The sequence below is a fragment of the Lasiosphaeria miniovina genome (genome assembly GCF_030549165.1).
Source record: "Lasiosphaeria miniovina strain SMH2392-1A chromosome Unknown B0T26scaffold_1, whole genome shotgun sequence".
In the NCBI taxonomy this organism is placed as follows: Eukaryota; Fungi; Ascomycota; class Sordariomycetes; order Sordariales; family Lasiosphaeriaceae; genus Lasiosphaeria; species Lasiosphaeria miniovina.
In genome coordinates, this window is record NW_026848220.1 from 2,677,212 (window position 1) to 2,701,103 (window position 23,892).

At 53.5% G+C, this 23,892-nt stretch overlaps 11 protein-coding genes across 11 annotated transcripts; 5 read left to right on the plus strand and 6 right to left on the minus strand.

Annotated features, from left to right (window-relative positions):
- Positions 1–564: 564 nt before the first annotated feature.
- On the minus strand, positions 565–2,023 carry B0T26DRAFT_843198 (FAS1 domain-containing protein; the record flags this gene model as incomplete). Its single annotated transcript, XM_060447570.1, has 4 exons — positions 565–811; positions 887–1,323; positions 1,466–1,797; positions 1,918–2,023. 4 exons carry the CDS (start codon positions 2,021–2,023, stop codon positions 565–567), a joined length of 1,122 nt encoding a protein of 373 aa, XP_060302566.1.
- Positions 2,024–2,050: 27 nt separating this feature from the next.
- Positions 2,051–3,393, minus strand: B0T26DRAFT_32326 (uncharacterized protein). The gene is made up of 2 exons (XM_060434372.1): positions 2,701–3,393; positions 2,051–2,594 (listed from the first exon to the last, which is right to left on the minus strand). The coding sequence occupies exons 1-2, from the start codon at positions 2,915–2,917 to the stop codon at positions 2,116–2,118; spliced, it is 696 nt and encodes a 231-aa protein (XP_060302567.1). The 5' UTR covers positions 2,918–3,393; the 3' UTR covers positions 2,051–2,115.
- A 476-nt stretch (positions 3,394–3,869) lies between these two features.
- Positions 3,870–4,718, minus strand: B0T26DRAFT_736569 (Phosphoadenosine phosphosulfate reductase family-domain-containing protein; the record flags this gene model as incomplete). The annotated part of the gene is made up of 1 exon (XM_060443339.1): positions 3,870–4,718. One exon carries the CDS (start codon positions 4,716–4,718, stop codon positions 3,870–3,872), a length of 849 nt encoding a protein of 282 aa, XP_060302568.1.
- Positions 4,719–6,457: 1,739 nt separating this feature from the next.
- On the plus strand, positions 6,458–7,924 carry B0T26DRAFT_633491 (HAD-like domain-containing protein; the record flags this gene model as incomplete). The annotated part of the gene is made up of 1 exon (XM_060436543.1): positions 6,458–7,924. One exon carries the CDS (start codon positions 6,458–6,460, stop codon positions 7,922–7,924), a length of 1,467 nt encoding a protein of 488 aa, XP_060302569.1.
- Positions 7,925–9,942: 2,018 nt separating this feature from the next.
- On the plus strand, positions 9,943–10,485 carry B0T26DRAFT_32383 (uncharacterized protein). The gene has a single exon (XM_060434373.1). The coding sequence runs from the start codon at positions 10,157–10,159 to the stop codon at positions 10,448–10,450; it is 294 nt and encodes a 97-aa protein (XP_060302570.1). The 5' UTR covers positions 9,943–10,156; the 3' UTR covers positions 10,451–10,485.
- Positions 10,486–10,504: 19 nt separating this feature from the next.
- Positions 10,505–11,574, minus strand: B0T26DRAFT_685369 (uncharacterized protein). The gene is made up of 3 exons (XM_060440870.1): positions 11,561–11,574; positions 10,695–11,241; positions 10,505–10,646 (listed from the first exon to the last, which is right to left on the minus strand). Exons 1-3 carry the CDS (start codon positions 11,561–11,563, stop codon positions 10,522–10,524), a joined length of 675 nt encoding a protein of 224 aa, XP_060302571.1. The 5' UTR covers positions 11,564–11,574; the 3' UTR covers positions 10,505–10,521.
- Positions 11,575–13,094: 1,520 nt separating this feature from the next.
- On the plus strand, positions 13,095–15,369 carry B0T26DRAFT_32452 (translation elongation factor EF-1 alpha). The gene is made up of 8 exons (XM_060434376.1): positions 13,095–13,167; positions 13,255–13,279; positions 13,349–13,362; positions 13,432–13,459; positions 13,546–13,608; positions 13,891–14,029; positions 14,093–15,171; positions 15,231–15,369. The coding sequence occupies exons 1-8, from the start codon at positions 13,163–13,165 to the stop codon at positions 15,264–15,266; spliced, it is 1,389 nt and encodes a 462-aa protein (XP_060302572.1). The 5' UTR covers positions 13,095–13,162; the 3' UTR covers positions 15,267–15,369.
- A 478-nt stretch (positions 15,370–15,847) lies between these two features.
- B0T26DRAFT_631915 (mitochondrial inner-membrane-bound regulator-domain-containing protein) lies at positions 15,848–18,756 on the minus strand (the record flags this gene model as incomplete). The annotated part of the gene is made up of 5 exons (XM_060436396.1): positions 15,848–16,206; positions 16,270–17,227; positions 17,306–17,580; positions 17,646–18,458; positions 18,567–18,756. 5 exons carry the CDS (start codon positions 18,754–18,756, stop codon positions 15,848–15,850), a joined length of 2,595 nt encoding a protein of 864 aa, XP_060302573.1.
- A 412-nt stretch (positions 18,757–19,168) lies between these two features.
- On the plus strand, positions 19,169–20,281 carry B0T26DRAFT_634711 (MAGE family-domain-containing protein; the record flags this gene model as incomplete). Its single annotated transcript, XM_060436658.1, has 3 exons — positions 19,169–19,391; positions 19,452–19,589; positions 19,650–20,281. 3 exons carry the CDS (start codon positions 19,169–19,171, stop codon positions 20,279–20,281), a joined length of 993 nt encoding a protein of 330 aa, XP_060302574.1.
- Positions 20,282–20,623: 342 nt separating this feature from the next.
- On the minus strand, positions 20,624–21,359 carry B0T26DRAFT_745713 (splicing factor 3B subunit 5/RDS3 complex subunit 10; the record flags this gene model as incomplete). The annotated part of the gene is made up of 3 exons (XM_060444603.1): positions 20,624–20,707; positions 20,778–20,984; positions 21,354–21,359. The coding sequence occupies 3 exons, from the start codon at positions 21,357–21,359 to the stop codon at positions 20,624–20,626; spliced, it is 297 nt and encodes a 98-aa protein (XP_060302575.1).
- On the plus strand, positions 21,356–23,419 carry B0T26DRAFT_32986 (uncharacterized protein). Its single transcript, XM_060434399.1, has 3 exons — positions 21,356–21,439; positions 21,661–22,766; positions 22,864–23,419. Exons 2-3 carry the CDS (start codon positions 21,702–21,704, stop codon positions 23,233–23,235), a joined length of 1,437 nt encoding a protein of 478 aa, XP_060302576.1. The 5' UTR covers positions 21,356–21,439; positions 21,661–21,701; the 3' UTR covers positions 23,236–23,419.
- The last annotated feature ends 473 nt before the right edge of the window (positions 23,420–23,892 follow it).

Sequence of the window (23,892 nt, forward strand, 5' to 3'; positions counted from 1 at the left end):
ATCTTGGATATGTTGGAACTAGTTACATGATTTGGCAAGATTTAGCTTGGCACCTTCGTTCTGTAAGGCATGTCTATCGAAAATCTAGTGTTTGTTTACTTGGGTTGGGTTGTCTGTTGTGCTCCGACTTGTCCTCTGTCGTTAGTGTGGAATGGGCGATGATATATCTCTAACCTACCCCGAATTTACATGGACAGGGCGAGCGAGCGAGCTAGTTTACGCATCGTTGCTTGCTGTCAAACCGATTAGGAGTTTTTTGTCAATAAATAGGGAATATGTGCTTAAGTGGGAGTAACTAGCTACCTAAGTAGGTAATGAGATATGGAGGGGAATAACAGAGATTTTTTAAGAAAACAAAAAGAAAATAATAAAAGGAGTCTCTCTGGCTAGGATATCTATTTACATGGGACATTGGCATCCGGGAACTTGTCCAAAACGGGAGCAAGAAGCAGACGGAGCCTTGCAGTTTGCCCAAAGGGAAAGGGAAAGAGAAAAAGAAGGTGTAGAAAGGTGCAGAAAAAAGGAGAGAAAAAAGAGAGAGAGAGAGAATGCCTTGGCACTACCCTACAGACTCGCCATCAGCACGGCCGCGGCGCCCACAGCGCATACGACAAGCCCCGCCATGCCCGGCGCCGTCGCCGGAGCTGCCGAGCCGGCCGTCAGCGGCACGCTCGCCGGCACAAACGTCGCCGTCGGCACCACGCCCGACGTGAACGGCGCGTCCAGCACCGGCGTGACCCCCGAGAAGGCGGGCGCCTGTGACGTGGCCGACGCGTCGGGCGTCGCCGTGGTGTTGCCTGGGTTGAGGACGCTTTTGGGGTGTTAGCCATGTGCTTTCTTCTTCCTCCTGCCCCTGTCCTTGCGGGTTGGGTGTAGAGAGACTCACTTGTCGATGACGTGCACGACGCCGTTGGTGGTCAAAATGTCAGCCACGAGCACGCGGGCCGAGTTGACAAACAGCTGGCCGTTCTCGCTGCGCACCGTCAGGTTGGTGCCCTGGATGGTCATGAAGGAGCGCGGCGAGCCCGTCAGCAGGTCCGGGCTGAAGCGCACCTGTTGCGCGAGCACGTGGTAGGCTAAGATGTTGACCACGTCCTGCGACTGCAGCGACCCAGCCGCGCTGCCGATCGCCTTGAACGCCTCGTTGGACGGCGCGAAGATGGTCGCGTCCGTCAGCTGGTTGACCCCCGTGTCCAGCTGCACGCTCGCCAGTGCCCCTGCGAGCGACGTGAGCCCCGTGTTGATGGCGGTTAGTGATGGGCTCGCAGGTACCGTGAGCACCGTGTCGATGATGTGGATGATGCCGCCGTCAAACTCGACGTCCTGTAGGCATGGGTTAGTTTGTTTTTTCTTGTGCTCGCTCTCACGCAAGACAACTTCCGAGGTTGCAGCAGTAAAAAGGGGGTAACTTCCACCCCCCTAGTTCTCTCTCTGTCCCTCTCTCAATACGTACCGCTGTGGTCACCATGGCGGGCTGCTTGAAGCCTGAAAAGATCATGGCCGTGTTGTTGACCTTGGCCAGCTCCACGCGCTGTCCACCCGTGACGTTGGCAAAAGGGGTGCCGAGCATGGTGGCGGCGAAGCTGGGCGTCGTGGAGAACTGGCTGGCGGGGATCTTGCCGAGCAGGACGTGGTACTGCAGGACGCCGGTGAGGGCGCGCGTGTTCTGCATCAGTTCGGCCGCCTTGGGGTTCCTCGATAGCAGCTTGGTGAAGGCGTTGTTGGACGGCGCCAGAATCGTGATGTTCTGCGCCGTCGACAGGGCCTGCACGAGATCTGGCACCCCGGTCAGGAGACCTGAGAGAGAACGAAGCGTCCAAGTGTCAGCAGAAGACTCAAAAAAGCCCCCTCTTCTCCCCGTCTTCGTCTCCCCTATCCCTTCTCCGCGTTTTGGTCAGGATGGAGCCATCTTCATACTGGATAGAGTGCTTAACGAAGCAGAGCTCGCCGCGAGCACGGTGGAGAGCGCCTCGGCAGATACATAGGCCGCAAGGGCCAGAGGTAGCAGGTGTGGTAGATACATTGTTGTTATTTTCGTCGCCGGATTCTGGTCAACCCTGTTGATGAGGCGACGCCGCTAGAGCTTGTTCGTGCCAGAGAGAGAATCGCACACTGTCAAGCGAGAAGTGGCAAAAAGATGAGAAGACGAGAGATCATGATGATATAAAGCGGGCGAGAGCCCCGGGGCATATTGATCCTCCAGCTCGCCGGTACGGTCCCACGATGTTTTGTCGTCTTGCCCCGAACCTCAAACACGTCGAGCCTACAGGAAGTGCTAGCCCCGGATCGCCCATGCATATATTCCCCCCAGCTCCTGCTCCCCCAGCTCCCCCAGCTCCTGGTGTCAACCGTTTTCTCTCTCATCGTCCCTTTGGTCTGACACACTGCTGGCCTTGCCGTCGTCCTCCACGATGTATTCCTTGGCCCAGGAACACCCCAATGTGTACGTAGTCGATATAAAAAATGGGTAGTACAGGGAAAGGGCCCCCGGGGTCCTTCTGGTCTCGGTGGCTCGCACAAATGGTAATGCACAGACAGAAGGCCAGACAGCAACAGCAAGAGCCTGGTGAGACCTGGGGGCGAGGTGATCCCAACTGCCTCGCAAGAGTCAGAGTCAAGGGCAGCGCTCGGAAGGGGGGAAGTTTGTCTTTCCGTGGGGAAAGGGAAACGCAAGAAAGGCTTGGCAGGGGACTTGTGTACATAGCAGCAGAGAGGAACTCGGGCGAGTCCAGCGAACTCGCCCGCCGTCTGGGTTCAGACACGGCATGACACAGCGGGTATTCAACATGAAGCTAGCAATGTCAGAGTTGCGGAGATCATGAAGCCTGATCTGGGAAACAAGGGTGTTCCAGAAGGTCGTGCACTCGCTTGTGCATAACAGTGCAGCCAACCGCGCTAGGAAAGGGGCCCTTCCCATTCTGGCAGCGCCTATGCTGTTGTTTCTCTCTTTTCTTTTCTTTTTGTGCCTTTTAATTCTTCTCCCTTTTTCGTGTCGTGTCTCTCTTGCACGGTCGATCCCTCAACCTCTGCCGGAATCCCGGTTCCCAATCGGGTCTTTCTTCAAGAAAGAACGCTAGGCATCGGTAGTTGAACATGTGAAACAAATACCTCCGTAGCCTACGGGAAAACCCCTTCCCCAAAAGGGGTAGGTGAGGGGAGACAAAAAGGTGAGCTTCGGTGAGTGGCCAATCAGGGACCACAACTGTTTTGTCGCAGTGCATCACCGCCCCCAGTTCCGTTCTTGGTCCGTTTCTTCAGAGACATATTCCCGGCCTCCAAGCCTCACCCAGGCCAATAACCGAGTCTACTCCAACGGCCACGAGACTCCGACATATCTAACTAAGGTAAGGCAGACAACGCAGTACCGTACCGTACCGTACTGCCGGCCAACCCCTCCTCAGCCTCCTCTGCAACGAGAAATGATCGCCTTGCACGCGTTCACGCCCCTCAACCTCAATCACTAGAATCACTAGATATGCCACGAAAGGTGGTAAATCCACATGGCTATCGCCTTTTTCGCTCGCGGCCAAGGCCGGCGGCCTTTTATTTGATGATTATGATTCCTTGATTGCTCGTTACTGGTGTTTTGTTGAGGATGTGGAATTCGACGCAACAAGACGACGCCACCCGAAATATGTATGCAGCCTAGATGCAACAACGATATCCCGCCATGATGATGGAGCCGTGAACGAGCTCCTCCAACGCCTAGTCCTAAAAAAAGCAAACCCAACGCCCGTGGCATTGGCCAATGTCAATGATACTGGTGTAAACCCACCATATCTGGTCCCGTCATCATGTTCGTCTCGTTCCCACCGTCAAATAGTAATAACTCCATCCCGTGCGCTGCTGACGATTAGCCGGCCAGCCAATTATGCTTGCGAAACCCGCTGCTCCGCCATGCCCTCGAGGAGCTGGGTATATCTGCTCTTCTTGCTGTGGATGCCGCACTCTGTCTTGTCCTGGCCTTTCCACCGGCCGGCGCGCTCGTCTTCGCCTTCTCCGACCGGGCTTGTCGAGTGCCAGTCCCCGACAGACTTGTAGCCTCTGTCGAGGAGGGTGTTATACGGCACCTTGTTGTCTTCGATGTATGCCTTCACTTGTTGGAATGACCAGTTGACCAACGGGTTGATCTTGACGATGCCCCGCTCTTCGTCAACTTCGATAACGTCAATGTCGCCGCGCTGTCCGCCCTGCGAGCGGCGCCGGCCCGTGAGCACGGCCGCCACGTTCAGCTCGGAATAGGCGCGCTGCTGCGGTTCCACCTTGGCAATCCAGTCGTACAGATCGGCCGACATGTCGTACAGCTTCTCGCCGTACGTGTCCTCGAATTCGCCGACCGTGTCGACGCCGTTGGGCTTGAAGACGTGGAGTCGCACATTCTGGTAGCGGGCCTTGACACGTTCAACTAGTTCATATGTCTCCTGGAAATGGTACAGCGTGTCGAGGAAGATGAGGTCTACCGCCTGCGAGGCCGGCGACTCTTGCTGGATCTTGGAGAGCATGTCGATGGTGGCCAGCCCAGTCAAGCCGAAGGCCGTGGTCTGGTAGAGATTGGGGAACAGAACCATGCAGAAGCGGAGGATGTTTACGGGGTCCATGCTCTCGAGCTGCTTGTTCAGGTGCTTTAGGTGAGCCGCGGTGAGGGATACGAGAGGAAGGCTGCTGGTGGACGAGTTTGCCGAGCCAAATCCAGAATCGACCGATGCGTTGTCATCCATCTTGGCATCAGCCCCCAGCCTCGAGGAAGGCGAAGCCGACCTTGACGACGTCTCTGTGCGCGGAGCCGAGTCCATGTTGAATGTTGGAGACGGAGCGAGTAAAAGAGAGGCAGAGAGGCAGAGAGGCAGAGAGAGAGAGAGAGAGAGAGAGAGAGAGAGAGTTGACAAATCGCTTTCCTTTGGGGCTATCAAGGACGAGCGTATGGGTCTATATCCGGCCGCAGAGGAAATGAAGGGTGGGAAAAAGAGGGGGGAAGACGTCAAGGGCTAGAAGTCACGACCGGCAGGGAAGTGAACCTAGGGGAGAGAGAGATGGTGTGGGAAAGGTATGGGGGTCAGGGTGGTCCTGGGGGTAATAAGGAGAAAGAAGTTCGGCCGGATGGGAGGGATGGCACCTTTTGACCAGAGTGAGCCGAGACGAGGGTCTTGCAGGCAGGAGGAATATCCACGTTTCCACAACAGCCCTCGCAGCAGCTCAGAGAAACTCCAGGAAATAAACGGCAGGTGAATATTCACGGTCAGTGATATTTTACTACATTTGTAATGAATGGCCTCTGAGGTCAGGCCCATGTCCATCCATGTCTATGCCCGTAGCTATGAGCCGGGTATTGCCAGCGGATGGCGTCTTACACTGGCGACCGGCCATCTTGGGATGGTGTTGTGGATGCTGTTAGAAAGCACGCATTTTTCAGCGATGGCGCAATAGGCACTTGTAGCTTAGGTCTTGGTGGTGGTGTTTTCGGCGAGGCTGATCACGACATCTGGAGCCCTTTTCATTGGTCAATGCGGCCCATTTCTGTGGGGTTTTCATCTTCTTAGTCCCGGCGCCCGCCTCTGTGGTGGCGAGGGCCGGCCGAGGAGCCGCATGCTTCGGGTCTACCTGACGAGTCTAAGCAGTTGCGAAACGTTACCGCTACGCCGAACTGACTTTCGGCCATTCCCGCTGACAGAACTTGCAGAGATCTCGACTGTCGCTGTCCTTTTCTGCGAAGAAAACATGATGTCACTACATCTTGCACCATCAACCTTAGTCAAGCGTCAGACGCACTAGGTTCTACCCTAAGTACCTAGGTGGGTAGTTATAGAGTCCCGAGATACCGTCTTTCTTCGCCAACCCTACCTACATCCCTTACCTCCCTACTTGGGTATATGTATTGATGTTGGAGCCGCGAATGACAACGCACTGAGGGCATACAATGTAACCCAGAAATGCCAAAAGGGCCTGGTGCTCTTGACGCTTTGACAACCTGGAGTCCTTGACGGCAGCTCTTTTGCTCTGATACTCACTTTTTATTGGAGGGATAATTTGCAAATGCTCGCTGGTCGACACTGACTTTATCCCGGCCCGGATGTCGGCGGCTGTCGGCGGATGTCGGTGGTTGAAACGGCTCGTCGATGACATACATATAACTTGCAGGTAAACCTGGGCGCATGCTCTGCCCCCTGGAGCTCGATGTCAAGTCAAGGCGGGGCAGTTGTTATGGTGGGGTTACCAAGGCCGGGGGTTGCCAAGATTTTTTGGTAACCCCCCTTCCAAAGGCCTCATGGCGTAGGATTTTGGGTGTTGCCACAACGCCCTACGGTCAAGCCCTCTACCTACTTATCTAAGCCACCGGTTGCCTTTCTTGGCCCTGACTGACCGCATTCGGAGATTTGGCCGTGCAGAAGAAGACCGCGAACGGCAATTCTACTCGGAGAACAGGTCTCCCTCGAGGCTCATCCCTCGTCGCATCGCAACCATGGCCAGCGAAGCCAATCCGCGCCAGGGACGGCCTTCTATGACCTCGGCGATGAGGAGCAGCTCTTTCATCAAGGAACACCAGCAATATCGGCCGCCAAGCAAGCCCGAAAACCACTATGGTATCGACACGGTTGTCGAGGACCTCCAGGCCAGCAAGATTTCCTCGCCTCGCCAGATCTCCCCTTTCAACGGCGTTCCGTCGGCCGAGAACCCACCTACCATTGTCGAGAGCGGCGTGAGCCACGAGCTCTCGCACCCGAATTGCACGTCGGCGCCGGGAACCAAATATGACAAGCTTGTTGCCACGCTCTTCTACAAGTCCACCTCGCCCCGAGTCTCCAACACGGTCCATTCACCGGTGAGGGTGCCGTCTCCCACGAGGGGCCAGTCTCCGAAGCCGCATCCGTCCGACTCCGAGTTCCCTCCGAACATGTCTCCGAGCAGCAGCATCGACACTTTCCCCCTAGAGCCTCCCGCCAGCGAGCCTGAGCCGCTCGACCACTTGTATGGTTCCCACATCTCCCCCATGTGCATCACATCTTTTTTGCACCTCATGTCAACCTTCCCCCTCCCCCCTGGAACGGCCGACCTGAATTCGGCACATCGGTGCCTCAAGCTTGATGCTACCCACGACTACCACCCCACCGTAGTCGAGCTCACCATGTCTCCGGCTCCGTCCCTCGACTATCTGTCCCTTGAAGACCTGCGCAAACACGAGTTGATCTACCGATTCGAGCGCGAATGGAACACTGACGTGGTGCTTCGGAGCGATACACTCTGGCGGCGCTACCCGAGGCTAGTGGTCTTCGATATGGATAGCACTCTGATCACCCAGGAGGTCATCGATCTCCTCGCTGCCACGATCCAGGATCCCCCCGATCTCGGTGCACGCGTGGCCGACATAACCCATCGTGCTATGCTCGGCGAGTTGGAGTTTGACGGCGCCTTTCGTGAGCGAGTCAAGCTGCTCAAGGGGCTCCCAGCCAGCATCTTCACCGAGCTCCGACCTGTCCTGGATGTCACCAATGGAGTGGTGCCCCTATTGCGTGCCTTGAAGAAACTTGGCGTCAAGACGGCAGTGCTGTCCGGAGGCTTTTTGCCCCTAACAAGCTGGCTCTCCGGTGAGCTAGGACTCGACTACTCGCATGCAAACGAGGTAGTTATTGACGAAACGACTGGGCGCCTGACTGGCGAGGTGAAAGGACGTATTGTCGGCAAGGAGCGCAAACGCGAGCTCCTCATTGAGATTGCCGAAAAGGAGGGCATTGCCCTCGAACAGGTAGTTGCTGTTGGCGACGGCGCGAACGACCTGCTCATGATGGACGCTGCCGGACTAGGTGTTGCTTGGAACGCCAAGCCAAGAGTACAAATGGAAGCCGGAGCTAGGCTCAACGGCGACAGCTTACTGGATCTCCTCTACCTGTTTGGATTCTCGGATGAAGATATACAGACGCTGATAGCTTAAGGGGGGTTTCTCTAAGAGGTCTATCAACATATTCTTCTACTTCTTCTTCCACCCCAGATTGGCGAGGAGATACTAGGGCACATTGGCAGCAGGTTTGGGCATGAAGTACACGACTTGGCAATACGACACTGGTTTGGGTAAAACACACGCTAGGTAGGCCCATAGAACTTGCCTGTGAGCAATAAATGCAATTCTACTGAGCAAAGATGAAGTTCCCTACTTATATTCTGTTTAGTGTGTGCCTAGTAATGTTTATTAATTATTTTCACCTTGGTGACGAATCTAACTTGTGGAAGTCGCTCCGAGAGAAGACGATATGCTATATAAAGCAAGACGTGGCCCATATTCACCTTTTCCCGTTTCAGAGACAGATGTCCACTTTATTACAAGACACTTCACCTTTACGTCATGGTTTGGCAATGTGCCCAATGCGGAATATCGCCGCAGGGGCCTTCCCGGGACAGTTTTTGCTATTGCCCTAGATACATATGGGTCACAAGAGGACGGGGCGGAGGCACGCGTGCATGACGTTAAGTGGCAGGGGAAGGGGGTCCAAGAAGTAAGCTTCTCTTGGCAAACAGTTGACCGCTGAACAGTTCGGATGAGTCTTGACGTTGAAGTTGGATAACACACGAGACTCGTTGGAATTTGTAATGAACGGTAAGTCTGGAAACTACCTACTGTACCTATCTGCATTTCTTCTTCTCACAAACCTTGTTCATCAAATACATAGGATAAACGTTCTGCAAAGGTTCAAATAGTGTGAATAGGGCTCTGGCAGGAAGGGAACTTAGTTAAATGGAATAAGAGTCACTTGAAAAGCAAAGTCTAGGTCTAGAATTTAAGATCGACAAACACCAGGGCTAGTCTGACACATGCCTGGGTAAGGTAGATATAAAGTGAATCCACAATGGCTCGGAAAGGAGTCATGGTCAAGTTCCGTGGGTAAGGAGACAATGTCTTTAAACTTGGGGACTACGTATTAGCCCGTTTTCTACCAACCACAGCAGCCCATCGAGAAGCTTAACTTTAGCGTGGTGGATCTACGTAGCTGTCTCGATTGATTTGACTTGGCAGCTCTAAACCCACCTTCGGTCATCCTAACTTCTCTTGCCGGGAGGCGAGCTTATTGTGCCGCATGCTTTGCCGATCATGAGGCGCAGAAGGTCAGAGGCCAGCCAAAAGACCGAAGGCCAAAGTACCCGGTGGCCGTCACCTGTGTTGCCACCCCTTTTGACCCTCCCGCTCGCAGTCACCCGGCATGCCGGTGGCGTAAAACTAGAAGGGGTATCTCAAGCCTAAGTAAGAAACCCGACCTTAGTAATGTCCAATAATCTTGGTAGCCGAGTCTCCACCCCTTGCACAAATTTCGATAATGCAATTGAAGTGCATCAAGGCACTCGAGCTTTGCCTGTTGGCGGTATCTCCCTTGCTCTTCTGCCTCAAGCGTTCCTGGGTCCTTCCGGGAGCCTCCAGGGGGAGTTGGCACTGTTCAACAATAGAGAGTCGAAGTAGGTTATTAGTGCCGTCAGGCAACCCAATCTCGGACCAAGGATCGGCAAAAGACGTATAAAACCCCATGAAGTGATCATCGTCCCTCGAGTTCGTCATAACCTATTCAACGGAGAGTTGTGGCTTGTTATTCCGCCCGCTATCTGCTGTAGCAAATACATCTTCCTGAGTAATTATAGAATAAGCATACGTATTATAGGAGATAAGTCGGACTTTAAAAAGAATCTCATATTGATCTCAGGGTCTTTAGTTGCCTTGAGGGAGGGAGGCGCGTTTGCCATGTCGCCCGTATCTCAGAAAATGAGGTCTTCCCAGATTTGACTGGGGTTGAGAAGATCTTAAAGCAAAATCATTCTGGCGTCCTCGCCCAGGTTATTCAACGTAATGTCAGACACTATCTCTATGGTTTTATCATAAGCTAACGTAGCGACTTTTGTATCAGCCCCTCCTTTCCATATATTCTATTTGTCTTCTTTAGTCTCCTATTCTCCCTATCGCAGAAATTACCCATACACACTATTACGTGACTTTTACGTATCTATCTACCCACGTAGTCCGACACTGTTTTCTGATACCTGGAGAGCTGGCGAGATATCTTAAGATATCCTTTAGTAGCTTTTCGGAACCAATGGTTATTGATAGATATCAGGCAAACAACACCTCTAAACCCTCGAGCGGCATCCTTTACCAATAACCTTTACTGGACTTGACTGCAACTCTATGTTTGTTAAGCAGATGCCAACCCTCACGCCCGGAAACGAGGCGAAATTAGTCCCACAGTACGGTGGTAGTTTTGCCGGGTACACGACCTTCTTATTAATCATTCCCGAGCTGAATACCAGTATTATCGTCCTGGTTAACTCCATTAGACTCGGCGACCCAGCGGGCTGGATCCACCAGCTCGTCCTCGAGGCCATTATCGAGACCAAGAAGCCTAACGACTATGTCGCTCTCGCCGAGGAAGCCACACTCTTATACGCTAGTAGCATCGCCGAGATCCCTACTAATTTGTAGAAGGCGCGTAAAGATATTCCACTATAGCGCCCTCTGTCCGACTTTACCGGCCTCTACTGATTTCTGGTTGGCTAGTCTGATCTCGGCAGCTCAGCCCAGACCTTCTCTGTATATAGCTGTAGGCTCTGAATGCCAAGTACAAAATCTCCCTCTTGCGGGCCTGGATTGCGAAGAAAAAGAAGTCGAAATCCTAGTACTAATGCCCCCCTAGTAATATTGTACGATACTGGATTTGTTGTCTCACCGCGGGTGATGGTGATTGACTGCCGTTTTACTGGGTTGAGAACACCATTCTGCTGCGACATAGTAGCAGCCCGACTCCGCGTGATCGCTCCTTGTGGACTCGAGATTTCTTCCTCCCATTTCTCTAGCAAAATGTGGTGTTGCTGGTCGTCAAATTTCGCCAGAATGACAATCTTGACCTCGTGGTTTGATGCCTGAAACCACCACCGCATATCCTTGTGAAGCTCGGGTAATGGTTCGAAATATCTAGATTTAATGACTAGTGTTGGCCAATTACCTGCTCCTGCACGTTCCGGCCATGGACCGCCTGTCGAATCGCCTTCTCCGCCATCTCCTCCAGGATGACCTTGTTCTGCTCGAAATGTAGCTGACCCAATATCTTTCCAACTTTCCTCCGTGCCATTCCGGACAAGCTGGGTAAAATACCGCCTATAAAGTCCTAGGTGAAGGGCCTCATGTAGATCGGTTGGGATTGTGATAATCAAGATTCGGGAATTGGCATTGTAGTGGCGAAAACGGAACTTTCGGTATCGTTTCTTTTGCCCAGTCTTTCGCCCAGTCTCTCGCCCAGTGTCTCTCTTACGCTCGATTTTGGTGAATTGATTAGGAGAGACATCTAAATAATTAGCATATTATGTAGAAATAAGAGGGTAATAGTATACTTGTGACGGTAAGGAAATCCCCAGTAGTGGAATTAATGACGTCGAAGAGATCTTGCGTATTGGTAAATCGTACGGTCGGGCGATCGCTATCTCTCGTCGACTTAACTGAAGTAAGTATGGTAGACGCCGACGGGACTGCCGATGAAGCCGATACCGATGAAGCCGACACCGACGGAGATATCGTCGACCTCGATATGATTGCCGCCATGGCGAAGCGTTGAAGTTTGAAGTTGGGATCTGTGAGATGCGTGGAGGAAGCTACTGGAGGGGTACGTGCTCATGAAAATGGCGGGGCCATACTAGCCAAAAATGGCAGCGTATACAGCGACACAGATACTCAGGGTGGAATGCATTGACAGCTGCGATTGTCGGCTGCCAGATGCCACCCTTCCAGGAAAAGGGTGAAACGGTGGGCGTATTTATTAGCAAAGCGGGGTTTTGGCCTGATGGGGGTTTCCCATGGGCTCGGTGGTGCATGCGGTTTCTCATACAAAATGACTTCTTGAAAAGCGGACAAGGAATGTGGTTGCCGACTTTGAACAAGACTACATTCCAATCCGTACTTGGGATGGATAGTACGGTAGGGCTTGGGGTAAACAAAATCGGCCCTGAACTGCCTTGCCAGGGCATTCGGAAGAGGGATACAGAGCTGTGGGATTTGATACTAGGGGCCTTCGAAGCAAAACCTTCAGGGCGAGCCGCACGGCGTGATACCTTTGAGATCTTGGAGTCGCCTGCTAACAAACATCCTGAGTTGGGCTAGACAATTTGCCTAGCCGCCATGCAGCCGCCGCCTCCCGGCGAGACCTCGATTGGGTCTCGCAGGCGAGTCGTCGAAACCGACCATTTCAATGCCGCTTGACCATTGAGTGTGACACCCTTGTGAGCATTTGGTAGGCGCCATTGCTTTTGTCATGGGGAAAAAAGCGAGAGGGAAGCCGCCAAGAATCCATCCGATAAACAAAGGCACAGATACTAGGAGAGGGGTGACTCACTTACCACCACCCGCCGCTCGCCGGATTCCCAACTGGGCTATTGTCGACGGTTGGGCTGGAAAACTTAGATGCAACCAAGCAGAGCCCAAAGCCTACGGGGCCTATCAAGGCTGCTTGTTTGCATACGTGGTATCTAGGTTTAGTGGAGCCTTGTCAAACGCCAGAATCTCGAGCTGAGGAGGTGCTTGGGAGACTGGTAAATCCCTAGGATCGCCATTAATGTAAGAGAGGGGCGTTCTACCGTCACCAGGGGATCGAGGTGCACCAGCTTGGGAACCACTCCATTTAATTTGCAGCGCACTATTGTGGTAATCCTGATGATCATGGTAAAGGCAGTACAACAGGAGGGTAGTAGTTGAATTTTTTTCTTCGTTCTCTCCCAAGGCCAAGCTGTGAACCTTGAGCATGAATTCGGACGACCAGACAATAGGCAGCCAGCCTGGGCCGCTGCGGGGCGGCAAGGCGTGGTGGACCAAGAATGGAGGCAGAGAAATTTGAAGGCTTGCCCCACCTTTATTGAATTTTTTGTGTTGTGCAGGTGAATCGAGCAGCCAACCCCACCAGCCCACCTCTCGCCCCTCCACAGACGGCATAAAAACTTCGACCCCTCCTCCTCCTCTTACTTGCTTCTCCTTCTTTCTTCTTTGTCGGCATACCTGATTCGAGCAATCTTCTGCCACTTTCCAGTGCGTATCCAATCCCTGCGAAAATTCGCGTTCTGTTCTCGAGCATCGCTGTCTAACATCATTCTACCAGCTTTCCACATCAATCACCAGCCTTCAACTCTCAATACACACCGCAAATCCTTCACCATGGGGTAAGATTGTCCATAGCGCCGAGACCGCCGCATAGATCGCGGCCTATTCCATCAAAGAAAATTTAGCTGACGCTACTCGATCATTAGTAAGGAAGATAAAGCCCACATCAACGTAGGTAGCCGTCGCCGCCGATCGCCTTGCTTTGCTCGAGACATTTGATGCTGATTGACATGTCTCCAGGTGGTCGTCATTGGGTTCGTCTCGCTCCCGCTTGGTATCTGTCGATGCTCAACAGCGCGAAATTCTAACGTTTGACTATCTAGCCATGTCGACTCCGGAAAGTCGACGACGGTAAGCATCTAATCCTCTCTGGCGTGGCCCTCGATACCGAGGCCATGCGACATCAAGACAAACAAGTTGCTGACAACCCTTGACAGACCGGTCACTTGATCTACAAGTGCGGTGGTATTGACAAGCGTACCATTGAGAAGTTCGAGAAGGTTAGTTCCTCATTGTTTTCCACTACGTCTTCCATCATTTTTCACTCTACACACAAATCTTCACATCGACGGTTCAATTTGCCATCAATTTGTGCCCGGTTTCCCCCACCTTGACTCCCCTGCCTGTTGGTCCTTATCAAGGCGGGGGAGGGGCACACAAAAATCGCGACTAGAAATTTTCTAAGCACGGACCAATATGCCCCGCGTTTCCACCCCTCAAATGATAACGATAACGAGCCATTTTTCAACCTCGACGAAAGACGACTGACAAATAAGGAATAGGAAGCCGCTGAGCTGGGCAAGGGCTCTTTCAAGTATGCGTGGGTTCTTGACAAGCTCAAGGCCGAGCGCGAGCGTGGTATCACCATCGATATCGCTCTCTGGAAGTTCGAGACCCCCAAGTACTACGTCACCGTCATTGGTATGTTCCTTGCGCTCTCTCTGATCTGTATTTGACAATCGCTGACGTGTTGCTTTTGAACAGACGCCCCCGGCCATCGTGATTTCATCAAGAACATGATCACTGGTACCTCCCAGGCCGATTGCGCTATTCTCATCATTGCCGCCGGTACTGGTGAGTTCGAGGCTGGTATCTCCAAGGATGGCCAGACCCGTGAGCACGCTCTGCTCGCCTTCACCCTCGGTGTCCGCCAGCTCATTGTCGCCATCAACAAGATGGACACCGCCAACTGGGAGGAGAAGCGTTTCCAGGAGATCGTCAAGGAGACCTCCAACTTCATCAAGAAGGTCGGATACAACCCCAAGACCGTTGCTTTCGTGCCCATCTCGGGCTTCAACGGCGACAACATGATCGACAACTCCACCAACTGCCCCTGGTACAAGGGCTGGGAGAAGGAGACCAAGGCCGGCAAGTCTTCTGGCAAGACCCTCCTCGAGGCCATTGATGCCATTGAGCAGCCCAAGCGCCCGACCGACAAGGCTCTCCGCCTTCCCCTCCAAGATGTGTACAAGATCGGCGGTATCGGAACAGTTCCCGTCGGCCGTATCGAGACTGGTGTCCTCAAGCCCGGCATGGTCGTTACTTTCGCCCCCAGCATGATCACCACTGAAGTCAAGTCCGTCGAGATGCACCACGAGCAGCTCGCCGAGGGTCTCCCCGGTGACAACGTTGGCTTCAACGTCAAGAACGTCTCCGTTAAGGAGATTCGTCGTGGCAACGTCGCTGGTGACTCCAAGAACGACCCCCCTGCGGGCGCCAACTCTTTCACCGCTCAGGTTATCGTTCTCAACCACCCCGGCCAGATCGGTGCTGGTTACGCCCCGGTTCTTGATTGCCATACCGCCCACATTGCCTGCAAGTTCGCTGAGCTCCTCGAGAAGATCGATCGCCGTACCGGCAAGTCTATTGAGGACAACCCGAAGTTCGTCAAGTCTGGCGATGCTGCCATCGTCAAGATGATTCCATCCAAGCCCATGTGCGTGGAGGCTTTCACCGACTACCCGCCTCTTGGTCGTTTCGCCGTCCGTGACATGCGTCAAACTGTCGCTGTCGGTGTCATCAAGGCCGTCGACAAGGTTGACCCCAAGGCTGCCGGTGCCAAGGCACGTAGTTCCAATTATCACCCGTTCTTCCTGTACACAACTGACACATTCATGAACAGGTCACCAAGTCCGCTGGCAAGGCCCTCAAGAAGTAAATTCTTCCTCCGCACTAATACCAATGAGGAATCGGGTATCGATCAGGCTCGTCAATGGAGACGCGTCATGCACAAGGATTTCTTTGCGTCACATGTATCTCGGTCTTTTTGTTTTGGAGCACATCTGAGAGAGAATGGTCTGGGTTTTTCTGCTGCGAATCAAAACTTCTCACCATGTGCTGTAGTACAAAATAGAGTCTCCTAAAATGATCATTTGCGCAAGTACCTTTCCTGATGGTTGCACTCTTCTGACGCCTGAGGATCGAAAAAGCTACCCCTGCCTTACTTTACTGTGGGATATAACATGGAATGCCGACATATCTTGTGTGTATGGATGGCATAGTTCCTCTGATGTCGATGGTATGCAGAGTATTCCCCCGGTTGTGCGAGCGACGCGTAGGTGGAGTATCAGATTACTTTCAAGTCATATTCTAAAGTTGAAATAAATCGAAGGGTCTAATTTAAACAATACAAACTGTACAAGGTATATATTATACACATAAACCTCTCCTGGTCTTATTTTCCTGCCCAAAGTAGCAGCCTATGCCCTTAGAGATAATCAACCTACGAAAGGATCCGGATCACATATCTTTTGTGTGAACGGCGGCTTCCTGCACCTCCCATTGCAATACACATGCCCCCCGGTCTGCTCCTCTTGCCAATCCAGAGACGGTGCTCAAGTAGACATCAATGGGCATTTCAAAAACGGCAGTGTCTTCCTTGGCTTGGGATTTGGGCTGTCGCTTCGGTGTCGGCACGGCCACGGCGTGGAGGGATACTTCTGCACGCTTGCCTCCTCTCTGACCTGCTTCGACGCTCTTGTATACTAGCTTGAAACCCATGTGGTCGGAAGTGATGGTGTTCATCATCTCTAGCGCGGCGAACAGGTAGTCGACAGAAACGAGATCGGCGTCGCCCTTGTCCTTAGCCTGTTCTGTTTCTTTTAACTCGTCCCCGGGGATAGGGATAGATGTTGCATCAGGGGCAGGCATTGAATCAAGACCAGCCGAGGTATCAGCAGTAGTAACAGCAGAAGGAGCGGGGGCCAGTAGCCGTCTCGGGATTCGGAGGCCGTTCAAGTTGGATGGTGTCACCAACTTGCCGGCCCAAGGTTCCAGCTCGGCGCCCGCCAGGAAGTCGAGCACGGGCTCGGCATGCTGCTTGAAGCTAGTGCTGGGCAAGTTGAAGTAGTGCTGCTGAAAGAACCGCACGTCAACAGGGCGGCCGGGCAGTAGCGCATCGAAGACGGATGTGCCGGTGACAGCGCGTAGGGCTACTGGGCGCGTAGCTCTGTCATTGTCGTGCTCTACTAGGAGCTCAAGGGGCGGGGCAGTCGCACGAATTTCCGGCGACTGATACGGCGAGGGAATGAACCGCAGAACGAGCATTCCGGGCCATTGGCCTCTTTGCCTCCAGTTGGTGGGAAGATCGAGCGTCTGCAGCGGTGGGAGAGTCGGTAGGAAGGTGCGCGGCAGGGAAGTATCCATAAGCGGACGCGTAGTAGTAGTCAAAAATCCCCGCGGCAGGGCACTGAGAACGTGGCCAAAAATTGCTTTCGTGCTGATCTCTGCGCTTTGCGGCCAGCCGCTGTCTATGTGTCTGGTGACTGATTTACTTTTGTTTTCCTGAACCATTGGCTTCGGAGCACTCATGACCTTGATGGGAAATGGGATATGTTTCGGCCGTATCTTTTCCTTTATGGGCCTGTAATGTTGGTTCTGATAGGCGGCAGTGGCCCATCTCGCCCACTTCCTGATCCGGTTTTGCCATGGCAGTTTGGTATCGCAGCCAAATTCGACAATGTATCGACCGCCGTTGGGGTTTCTCTTCGGGATGACTGCTAGCGCGTTTGATGAACTGGGAGCAGAATAGTATACCTGTAGCAGAAATCGCAAGACGACATCGACAGGGGATTCGAGCTCCTCGCCCCTTTCGGGATCGTGAACCCAGGATACGGTAATCTTTGTATCACCAGTCAACTTCCAAATCTAGGATATGCATGGGTAAAAAGGAAACGCGGCAAAGGAACGAGGGCCTACCTGATTTGTTGAAGAGTCAAATTGGACAGCAGTGTTAGTGATGCGCCCAACTTCATCCATGATGGCAGGATCTATAGGCTCAGCCGAAACAAGTCTGGCGTCAAGGCTGACGGTCCTGGCTCGGTCAAGAACCTTGGAGATCTCGGCCACCATGAGTTCCGCTGGTCGCCTTGGCGCTAGAATTGAGACCCAATTGTCTGGGCGAATGAGTTCAATCTGTTTCCCCGGGTGTTTGAAGGCGGCCGAGATGCTAGCCAGCCATTTTTTGGCTCCGGCTGAAGATTACACGTCAGTTCGGATGCATAAAAATAAACTGGTCGGATCACGCTTGGAAACGTACCCAGAAGAAGCCCAAACTCGATGTCGCGCAACTTCAGCTCCAGGTAGCCCAGGCCCTCGACCGTCTCCTGAGTGTATACGCGCCAACAGTAATGCACGATCCAGTGGGCAAGCTTCTTTTTCGAAGACATCGAGGTAGGAACAGAATCTTGGCCAGTTTTACCGTTTCCGGTATTCTCTTGAGCAGCTTTAGGTGTCCATAGCCGCCGCTCCAAAACCCACGGAGAACCGTTCAAAAGCCTTGATTCATCGTTCAGCCGCTGGACCTTTTCGTAGTGCTGCAAATAGGCTGCTAGCTGGATTTTTGTAAAACAAGTTGTAATAGAATACTCCAGGGCCTCGATGTTGTTTTTTGAAAGAATTTGAGTCTCGCTTGGTCTCAATTCGTTGAGATTCCGAATAACATCGCCCAAAGTGAGGTTGTCATTCTCTTTCTCTAGCGCCTGTGTAAGAATTTCAGCTAGTTTGCCAGTGTCGTCGCCGTCGTCCGAAATACCGGGAACACCTCGATATTGATATTCGGGTTCGCGAGCTGCGCCATATTCTAGCCATTTGCCATGCTCTCGCAGAACGAGACTAGTACCCGGCTCACCCATGATTCCAATGTCAAGGGTCTCGTTCATTGGCTTCACGCGCATGCCTCTAGTCATGTATGTGCGACGCTCGACGTCTTCGCTTAGCGGAATATCGTGGCTGAGGATTCGTCGAATCACCACCTCCTCCGTTGACCTTGCAAAAGGATCACTTGTACGTTCACTTGTTTGTTCGCCATCCCAGGGATTGGCTGCGCTCGTAGCATCTGTGCCATCTCCGCCTTCTGTAGCATTCGCATCGTTTGCAGCGTTGGTATCGGGAGTGGCGGGGGCAGAGGCGGCGGGAGTGATAGCCGCATCAGCAGCTGGCGTGTCAACAGTGTTGTTACCTTCGGCGGCGGAGGCGTTGCCAGAGCGCGTGCTAGTGCTGGTGACAAAGTGTCGACGGCCTCGAGGTGTCGGGATTGTCGTCAAAGTTGGTGTCGCAAATGGTCTTCGAGTTGCGACGCTTCCACTTAATCGCAGTCGGCATTGCAGGCAAACGAACCTGCCATTGCCAAGGACTGTGCGCCTGAGCATGAGGAATTAGGTGAAGTGATCGAGACAACAACTGTTGGCTTTCAGGACCGTAGCACCAGCTCTGTCGACAGTTTGATCACGAGGCTCCGATTCAAGAAGAATAATTTAAGTGGGTCCCTTCTTTTTTCTAGATCGGGGCGACTTGGTGGCGCAACTCCCGGCAGGCAACTTGGCCAAGCGCGACAAGGCGCGTCACGTTTGCCCCGCGGTCTGGATCGGCGTGCATGCTCATCCCAACCACAGAACCGGTAAAGTCGCAAAGAGCACACGACCCTGCGATTTTATCTGCGATTTTATATTTGCTTCATAACATATCCTGGGCGCCGCGCATGATTGTTCGCCCATAGCGAGGAGTCCTCAACCTCGGTTCTCGACACTTGGTGCATCATCTGTAGAAGCACAGCGTTTCGGCATGCCCCCCCAACGGCGACGACGGGCGGCAGTCCCAGACGACGAAGATGAAGAGATGCCGATGCAGGCTGAGAGCCCCGACGGTGGCGACTCGGACGGTGGCGACCCGATGGAGGGTATTGAGCGGGCCGAGTCGAGCCAGCTTATCAAGAAGCTTGTGCGCTACGCCCTCGCCTGCGAGTACTCGCGGACACCCATCCGCCGCGACGGGATCAAGGAAAAAGGTTTGAGTCTACTTCTTCAACCGAGTAATAGTAACGCGAGGCTGAATCTATTCTTACCAGTACTTGGGCCCCAGGGAAGGGAGTTCAAGAAAGTGTTTGCCGGGGCGCAGAAGCAGCTTAGGGCCGCGTTCGGTATGGAGATGATAGAGCTGCCAGCGAGGGACAGGAACCTCTTGACTGCCGATCAAAAGCGAAAAGGTCCGTAGTTCAAAATTCCCGGCATTTGCTTCGCTAACGTGTGGCCTCTGGGCGAGACAGCGGCCAAATCACAAAACCACAAAGAGCCATCATCAAACTCATACATGCTCGTTTCGGTCTTGCCCGAAGATTATCGGGCCCCGGCTATCATTGCGCCCTCCAAAGTGCAATCCGCGGACGGTGAAGCCTCGTACGTGGGGCTGTACTCTCTTATCATCGCAATAATCACACTGAGCGGAGGGGAGCTCAGCGACCCGCGTTTTCGGAGACACCTCGCGCGGCTCAATGCTACCGAGAACATGCCCAGTCTTAACCCAAACAATGAGAACGCGCCAAACGAGAAAACCGAGGTCGTGCTGCAGCGGATGATCAGGCAAGGATATCTCGTGAGAGTGACGGAAGCGAGGACGCAGGACGACGAGGACTCGACGACCTGGCACGTTGGGCCGCGCGGCAAGAAGGAGGTCGACGGCGAGTCGGTTGCGTCATTGGTCAGAACAATATACGGCGGATCGACCGATGAGCTGGAGAAGAAGCTGCAAGCGAGCCTGAAGGTTAAGGACCGGAAGACAAATGTGGCAGCCGTCATCGAGGACGAGGAAGTCCCGCAGGTGGCGCCCGCTGCGGCCGGGCCAAGCTCGAGACGGAGGAGTAGAAGGAGACCGGCATCCGAGGAAGACGACAACGAGTGACTCTGCGCTGGGCCAGGTGTTTAGTGTCAGGTATTACTTTGTATTACTACCCATATCCTGCGGGCTTGGCTTTGCGCATGCAAAAGGCCTATGGGTCAAAAGCGCTTTCGCCTCCTAATCCTACGTATTCCTCTGCGCTGCCAATGCATTGGGCCAATCCGCAGCTGGCGGACTCCAACTTCTAGCCTGTAGAGCGCCCGAAAGACGACACATGCGGGAGAATTTGGGGAAAAAAACCATGGCCCCAGTATACTGCTCGGCCTGCCTCTGGAAACTACCCCGTCCCTCGCTGTCTTTTAAATGTGTATTGTAATGAATATATTCGGTTTCCTGGGTCGTTTCTCACGAATCGTTCCGCGTTTGTGGAATAGCCACCGCCATATCGTCTTCGCGGGGGGGCGGAGGCCCAGCCGGCTGCAGCATTTTCTAAACACGGTTGATTAGAAAGACCTAGTCTGTGAAGGGGGGAGAATCAGGGAATGAAACCAGGGCTCACCCGTATCATATCGGCGCGCACTTTGGCGACTGGTTCATTCTGGGCGAGGGCAAAATACGAAAGCAGCGGGGGGTGGCCGACGATGCTCGAGTATGTGTCGCGGTGGATGTTCGTCTTCCACTCCCAGCTGGTCGTGTCCGGGTGTCCGGTGCCAATGTACTTGGCCTGCAGGCGCTCAAGCTCTTGCTGTGTGCGAAGCTTGTCGGCCTGTTGTGTGCGCGACGACGCGGGTTTTTGTTAGCGGCCTTCGCTCTCGCCTTGGACGCGGAATCTTATTGAAGGGGAAAGGAGCAGCGAAGAAGGCATACCATTCTGAATTATTGCCCGTTGAGCAGTCCCGTTGAGCAGTCAGGAATCTGTGCTGCATTAATAGTTGCGCTGCTTGCTAATCATGCTTCGAGATATGGACGTAGATAGCGGTTTGCGACAGAGACGTGCACGCTAATCGAATCGCAAAGTTTAATTGGCTGCTGACCTAGGTGAGTGACAAAGCGTATAACGGGGGTTGCCTTGGCGCTAATAGTTTTCATGTCTCCACCTGGCTCATACCTAGAATTACCTTAGCTGTATCTGTACAAGCATTCGTTCATACTGTCTTAGGCGGACGATTCACCACGCATTTGCCACATCCGAAATACAGCAAAAGTTTCTTGATATAAGAGGTACCTTTAATTCTCTACTATTTCTGCCATAACTAGACGACATTTAGCATTGTACCGGGAAATCGCCGCTGGTTGTAAAAGGGAACAGCACAGGGAGGAAGTGGCTGGGGTCAAATTCGTGTCGAGACCGTGGTTCAACTCAAGAAAGATATCGATACCACACGTGGAATGCGCCTGTTTCCCTAGAACAGGGACGAGGCGTTGCTGATAAGGCGTTGAAGAGGAGGACCGAAATTCTCAGATCCCGCCGTCAGATATCACCATGACAGAACTACTGCTGCAGTCAGCGCTCGCTGTGAGCAAGAGCAAGCAGCTCATCGACGAGGTGGCACAGATTCGCCAGAAGTGCGCGGCTGACCACAATGACGAAATCGGCCCTAGCAACACCACCACAGCCACCAGCAGTAGCAGCGGGAAGCCCATCATCGAGTGTCCCGACTGCTTTGAGAAGCTGCTCGAGGCCGTCCGGTCGCGTTACCTCAACTCGACCGACCACGAGTGGTTCTCGTCGCGGCGCGCCTTCTTGCAAGAGCTCGACACGATGTGTGCTGACGCCAAGGAGTATCAGCTGGACCCGCGAGCCATCGATGACCGCATCCAAGAGGAGCGCAGCCGGTGGTACGCCGAGAACGTGCGATCCTCGTTGCTGCGCCTCATGGTCGGCGACCCGGCCGGCCGGGAGGCCGTCTTCGAGAAGCTCGAGGGCCCGCCCTCAGACTTTTCCGGGCTAGCAAGGGACATTGCCGGGATTCTGCGCAAGGGCCTGGCATCTCCTGAGGCGGGGAGAGAATTCGAGGGGGGCGGGGGCGAAGGCGGAGGCGGAGGCGAAGACGATATCCCGGCCCGTCTGCTTGCGGCACAGCAGCCCTTGAAGCAGCTCGAAGTCTTGCGGGAAGCCTTCTTCGCCGCCAACGGTTCCGGCGCCTATGGCGCGCGGTATGGCGCGGTCCCCAAGGGCCACCAAAAGTACTTCGACATGCTCAACGACCATCGTTCCATGGAGCATGTCGTCGAGCGTGTCTTGGAGGAAAGGCAAGCAGCAACCGGAGCCCGCGAGCAGACGAGCAGGCTCAGGGAGCGCCTTGATGAGCTACGGCGAGCGCGAGCCGCTCACGAGCTGCAGAAGTCGAGGAAGCTCAAGAACCGGCAAAGCGTTGGGCAGAGGATACCTGACGAGCTTTACGACCTCCCGCTATGCGCCGTATGCGGCCATATGCCAAGCACGAGAGATTTCCTCTGCTGCCCGATCTGCGCCATCCTCGTGCGGCGCAACGTCCAGGATCACCCAACGGTTTACTGCTCTCCGGAGTGTGAACACAAAGGCCATGTAAGACAAAAACAAAACCTTTCATGCATTAAATTTTTATACCAGTTTCATTTTCCCCCTGCTTACGATCGATTCAATTCCTTTTCCTCTTCAACAGACACCGCACACCAAATCTCATACCTGCGCATCTGGAGGCGAGTGCATCCAGCTGGTCCAGGACGAGGACCATCTGATGGGCGAGGACGGGCTCGACACGGGGAGCGAGATCTACTTTTGCAATGAGTGCATGGACTCGATCAAGCTACCGACCGTGTGGTGTTCGATACGATGCGCGGACGCCAACTTCCTACGGCACCGAGGGGCGGTGCACCTTCACACACGGAAGCGAGCTGACCGAGACCGCTTGGACCACTACGCGGCCGACTCTGAGACAGGCTACCACACCAAGGACATTGCCGCCAACGTCATGTCCTTCAGCGCCGCCGTCAAGGCATGGGAGGACCACACCATGGTCAGGTTACAGAACTGAAAAACATTCGTCCACTTTCAGCTGCGGGTTGTCCTTGATGAGTCACGCCAAGTCAGTCGTTGCGGAGGAACAGTTAATTGCACCGCCCATTTTTTCGTGGCGAATATCAAATATCAGATATCGAACAAGACAATAGCCGCCGTGATGCTGATGCATATGATACCTGACGACGACTTTGAGCATTTGCTTTCGGGGGAGCTGAACCATGTTTGGAATTTGACGCCCCTTGCTATGTGAATCAGGTGAAGCATGAACAGGTTCAGAGTGGAAATAAACTTGTCAACATGTATGTCATTTCAGTTGCCGTGCCCGGATAGTAATCCGTGCAGCGTTAAACTAAAACTAAGGATGATTCATGTGTGAAAGAAATGGTGTTCTGTTCCCCACCGAGGAAGCAAACAGGAGACGATGAGGAAAGCAGGAGTGCCTCCAGGCTGTTAGAAAACACATTCTCGCCCCATCTCGGCAAACTTGTCCAGAAGGATAAAAAAAAGACAGCAGGGGAGAATGGAAAGATAGAAAAAGGGTATTCATGTCCGAAGATAGGTAACATGGTTTACATAAGAGAACAAAAGCTGAAGTTTCTTTTCAGACCGACTTTTCCTTCAGCGCCGCTACCACATAAAATGCGTCCAACGCCTCCCAGAGGCCAAGTAG